This window comes from Triticum urartu, chromosome 6 (genome assembly GCF_003073215.2).
Source record: "Triticum urartu cultivar G1812 chromosome 6, Tu2.1, whole genome shotgun sequence".
NCBI classification, from domain to species: domain Eukaryota; kingdom Viridiplantae; phylum Streptophyta; class Magnoliopsida; order Poales; family Poaceae; genus Triticum; species Triticum urartu.
In genome coordinates, this window is record NC_053027.1 from 423,952,982 (window position 1) to 423,957,799 (window position 4,818).

General features: G+C 56.5%; 1 protein-coding gene across 1 annotated transcript; it reads left to right on the top strand.

Moving 5' to 3' along the window:
• Positions 1–294: 294 nt before the first annotated feature.
• LOC125513927 (phospholipase A1-Ibeta2, chloroplastic-like) lies at positions 295–2,249 on the top strand. Its single transcript, XM_048679140.1, has one exon. The coding sequence runs from the start codon at positions 429–431 to the stop codon at positions 2,034–2,036; it is 1,608 nt and encodes a 535-aa protein (XP_048535097.1). The 5' UTR covers positions 295–428; the 3' UTR covers positions 2,037–2,249.
• The last annotated feature ends 2,569 nt before the right edge of the window (positions 2,250–4,818 follow it).

The following is a 4,818-nucleotide window of genomic DNA, read 5'->3' on the forward strand; positions in this document are numbered from 1 at the left end:
GGCGAGCTGGCCACGCATGCAGACGCAGGGGGGCGTAGAAATTAGGAGTAGAATAGACTATTCCCCGCGCACACGCCGGGGCTCGGCCCGGCACGCGGTGGGCTGGCTCCCGCCGGGTCTCTCTCTGTGCGCGGGCCAGCGCACCGGCGACCTTGTCGCGTGCTTGGGTGGCCATGGCATCGCGACGTCAAAGCGCATGGCAACTTGTGACCAACCACTACGCTGCATCAATTAATAATTGACCCGCGGGGCGCTGCGGTCTGGAGTCTGGAGTCTGGACTCTTCCCCCTCCCGCTATATAGCCCCGCCCAGACGTGCTGTGTCTGTCATCTCGCTTCATTTCTAGTCGTAGCTCGGAATCGGAGGCGCCTGCGATCGAGTAGGTGATCCTGCTACAGAATTATAACCTGTTGTTGACGGAGGAGCCGATGTCAATTGCCGCGGCCGTCACCGGAGCCGCCACCGCGGCGGTGCACGCGCCCGTGCACCACGCGCCGCACCACGCCTCCCCGCAGCGCACGGCGCCGCGCCGCGAGCAGTCGCCGCTCAACCCGAGCTCGCAGGCGCTGCGCGCCGCCGGGTCCGGGGCCTCGCCCGCCGCGGACGGCGCGAGGGCGCACATCGCCAACCTTGACCGCGTGCTCGGGAAGCCGCCGAGGACGCCGAGCCAGGCGGGGCCGCCCAGCAGCAAGCAGGAGCAGGAGAGCGAGCAGGAGCCGCTCAACATCCGGCACGGCCTGCTCAACGCGCTCAACCTCTCCTTCTTCGTGCCCATGCCCGGCATGCGGGCGCGCATGGCCGCGGACGAGCACATGTCGCCGCGCAGCCTCATGCACATGCAGCAGCTCCTCTCGGCCGACTCCCCGCGCGCCTCCCCGCGGAGCACCATCGGGCCCCGGTGGCGCGCCCTCCACGGGGAGGGTGGGTGGGCAGGTCTCCTCGACCCGCTCGACTCCGACCTCCGCCGCGAGCTCCTCCGCTACGGCGACTTCGTGCAGGCGGCCTACCAGGCCTTCCACTCGCTGCCCACCGCGGCGGCGAGGCACCGGGGCCTCATGCTCCCGGACCGCTCCTACCGCCCCACGCGCAGCCTCTTCGCCACCTCCGCGCTGTCCATGCCGCCGTGGGCCAAGCGCCCCAACACCCCCGAGTGGCTGACGCAGCAGTCCAACTGGATCGGCTACGTCGCCGTGTGCGAGTCCGAGCGGGAGGTCGCCCGCATGGGCCGCCGCGACATCGCCATCGTGCTGCGCGGGACGGCCACCTGCCTCGAGTGGGCCGAGAACCTGCGCGCCTCGCTCGTGCCCCTCGACGGCGAGCCCGGCGAGGGCAAGCAAGCCGGACCGGAGGACCCCAAGGTGGCCCGCGGGTTCCGGAGCCTCTACAAGACGGCCGGGGAAAAGGTGAAGAGCCTCTCGGAGGACGTGATGGACGAGGTGAGACGCCTCATGGAGAAGTACAAGGGCGAGGAGCTGAGCATCACGATCGTCGGGCACAGCCTCGGCGGCGCGCTGGCGCTCCTGGTGGCCGACGAGATCGCCACGACCGTCCCCGACGCGCCGCCGGTCGCCGTGGTCTCCTTCGGCGGCCCGAAGGTGGGCAACGCCGCGTTCGTGGACAAGCTGAAGCAGAGCGGCAAGGTCAACGTCCTCCGCATCGTCAACGCCGGCGACATGGTGACCAAGGTGCCCGGCGTGGCGCCGCGGCTGCCGCTGAGCAAGGAGCAGTACCAGCACGTGGGCGCGGAGCTGCGCATCGACAGCAAGAACTCGCCGTGCCTGCGCCCCGACGTGGGCCCGGCGAGCCGGCACGACCTGGAGGCGTACCTGCACCTCATCGACGGGTTCACCGCGACGGGGCACCCGTTCCGGTACGACGCGCGGCGCAGCGTGATACGCCTGCTGCAGCTGCAGAAGGGGAACGTGAAGAAGGAGTACGTGAACCGCGCCCGGGAGCTCGGCGTCGACCCCGCCGCGCCGGCGGACGTCGGCCGGAGCATGGCGTACGGCAACTGCCCCGTCGCGAGCCCGTCATGACCAAATCGCGCAGTAAATTTAGTTTTGTACTGTAGAGACAAACAATTCTTTCGTTAGTCGGCAGGGCGTCGGTTCCAGGAAAATATCTCATTTCCATCGTTTCGTTTTCGTTTTCGTTTTCGTTTCGATGCATGTACAGGAAAATCATGTATGTGTGCGTGACATAATTGATCAGGCGAGAGCTTGAGTGTTTTGACCACAATGTTTTGTTCACCACTTGCGCAACTGCGCTGCCTCCTACTCGTTCCATTTTTCCTTTGGACAGAGACCGGTTCCCTCCCTGCATTCTCCAAAACAGAGACTGATTCTTTTTTTTTGGAGAGTACGCAATCGTGTACCTTAGCTTTATAGAAGGCAGAAATATGTACAAGAACGATTCCGTTCCATTCCCTCCGACAAAGGGTAGAATTTTTCAACCCATGTAACATTAACGTCGACTTTTTACTATCAACATCAGTCATCAGCTTAATCACAACTCTGAATATCTTATGAATGGTTCTGATCCCTGTAAAATTATTATATACTACCGGTTCTTTACGGTTAACAATTCATTTGTTACCGATGGCAACACTCGGAGTGGAAGTCACCGAAGCTAGAGCGGCCTTTTTCTTTTCTATGGTGGACAACCCCGAACCTCCCTTTTTAGTCTTTTACTACAACCAGTCTAGAGTAGTTTTTCAGTATTTTTCACGTGTCTTAAAAAAATCTTCAGTGGTAGAGAAATCAACTACCTTCACAAAAAATACGTATAAAGTGCACTATCACCCAGTGTCATTTTCAGCAAATTAATACGTGCATCGGATTATGACTGACAAAAGAAGTGGCTGCTATGGTTATAAACTACTCCCTCTGTCCCGCAATGTAAGTTGTTTTTGCAAGCTAAACTAGTTTGTAAAAACGTCTTACATTATGAGACGGAGAGAGTAGAAAATTGCTCACAAAGAGATGACAATATGAAACTGCTTCACACACGACATGGTTTGCACCATCTGTGAACGATACGCAGTCCACGGATCAGCTAAGGAAAAAAAACAATTGCCTCCGGCGTGCACACTCGTGTAAGCGTCAGCTGCAAGTCTATAGTGTGTATAGCAGCACTCATAGTATGACACTGACTGTGTTTTTTAATTTAGTTTTTGGAAATCACAAAAGTCTATTCTAGTTTTCAGAAATCTCATTTTTCTGACCTAGTTATTTTCCTTTCATGTTGAGTGAAGATCAACTCTTCATTGTCGCATGGCCGAAGAGCTCTTTCCATGTCCGCCTAAGCGAAGAGTGCTCTTCGCGGCCGACGGGGCTGAAGAGTTACTCTTCGTCGTCGCCTGTGCGAACGAAAAGCCCCAATAGGGCCCACCACGTCGTGTAATCGGGGCAACGAAGTTGCTTGTAGCTCTTTTTGTTGCTGGCGCGAACAAGATCTTCTCATTGCTTGCGCGAATGAAGAGATCTTTTAGTTGTTGCCGCGAACAAATTTTTTTCCCGCGTTTGCCCTTCATGCTTCGGACATCCTCTACTTTCCCTTACTGCCACCCCTGCCCCGCCCTTTACTTTCCCGCCATCTCCACTCCTTCCCTTTGTCTTCCGGCCATCTCACTCTTCCTTCTCGCACATTTTTTTCCACCTTTGCTCTTGCCTCGCTCCTTCTATAAAACCACTCCCCGCATGTTATGGTATGCATCATACCTTAGTCATTTCTCCAGTCTTGTCTGGTGCCTCATCTTGCCATTTTACTCCAATGATGTCCCATTTTGCTTCTGACATATGTCACAAAAATGAAGATGTGCAATGGAGTTGGGGGGGGGGACGTGTCCCTTTCTTTGAATTAATCAGTAGTGACACCTGATGGAGTTGGCTAATCGCTTTTCCAAAGAAGGGATCCGAAAGGAACCCAATGGGAATAAGACAAAGAGCTTTTGAGATTGCATGGAATCTGTTGGGGATATAACTATTGGGTATGACCCGCCCAGGAGGGGCCAGGTCATACCACTGGCGGTTCATAAAATACAAAGCCCATAAAGATGCTGAAGATGGCGGTTCACGAAGCAGGCTACTGAAGGCCCAAAGCCCAAAGGCGACTTAAAGCCCACATGTGTAAACCGCCATATATGTATGACTTGTATTGTAAGGCATGCATAGTTAGTCACCGGGCCGGACACGTTTTATATGAGCCGGCCGGGACTCCGTGAGCCGATGGGCGTCAACCTGTGTATATAAAGGGGCGACCCGGCGGCGGTTTAGGGCAAGAAATAAGAGAGATCGAAAGCTAGGTCAAGCGTATTCGCTCCCTGATAATCGAAACCCAAGCAATACCACCTCAACTGGATTAGGCTTTTACCTTCACCGCAAGAGGTCGAACCAGTATAAACTCCTGTGTCCTTTGTCCCGTTTAACCCATTTAAGCTAACCTAGTTGCGATGGCTCCACGACTAAGTTCTTTCGCTAGGACATTTGCCGTGATAATTCCACGACAGTTGGCGCCCACTGTGGGGCCAGCGCATGGTGGTTTTGAGTTTTTGAAGGGCAGCTTCGAAGGGATCAAGGGATACGATGTGGGTCGGATGACCAAGAGTCGTCGCGGCAAGCTCTACATCGACGATGCAGGCTGGGGCCCCGAGGCCGGCTCAATCGAGTACAGGTACCGGGTCCCCTTCGGTGGAATCCATGTCTTCATCGGCAAGATCAGCGAACCGGGCCCTGAGAAGGACATCTCCACCAACATCATGGAGACGGCTCAGTGTGCGCGGCCTGCCCGAGTTCAACCCGCCATGAAGCGTGCCTTTGT

What these genes read in the sequence shown, in the direction of transcription:
- LOC125513927 (XM_048679140.1), top strand. Translation starts at nt 429, where the DNA reads ATGTCAATTGCCGCGGCCGTCACCGGAGCCGCCACCGCGGCGGTGCAC.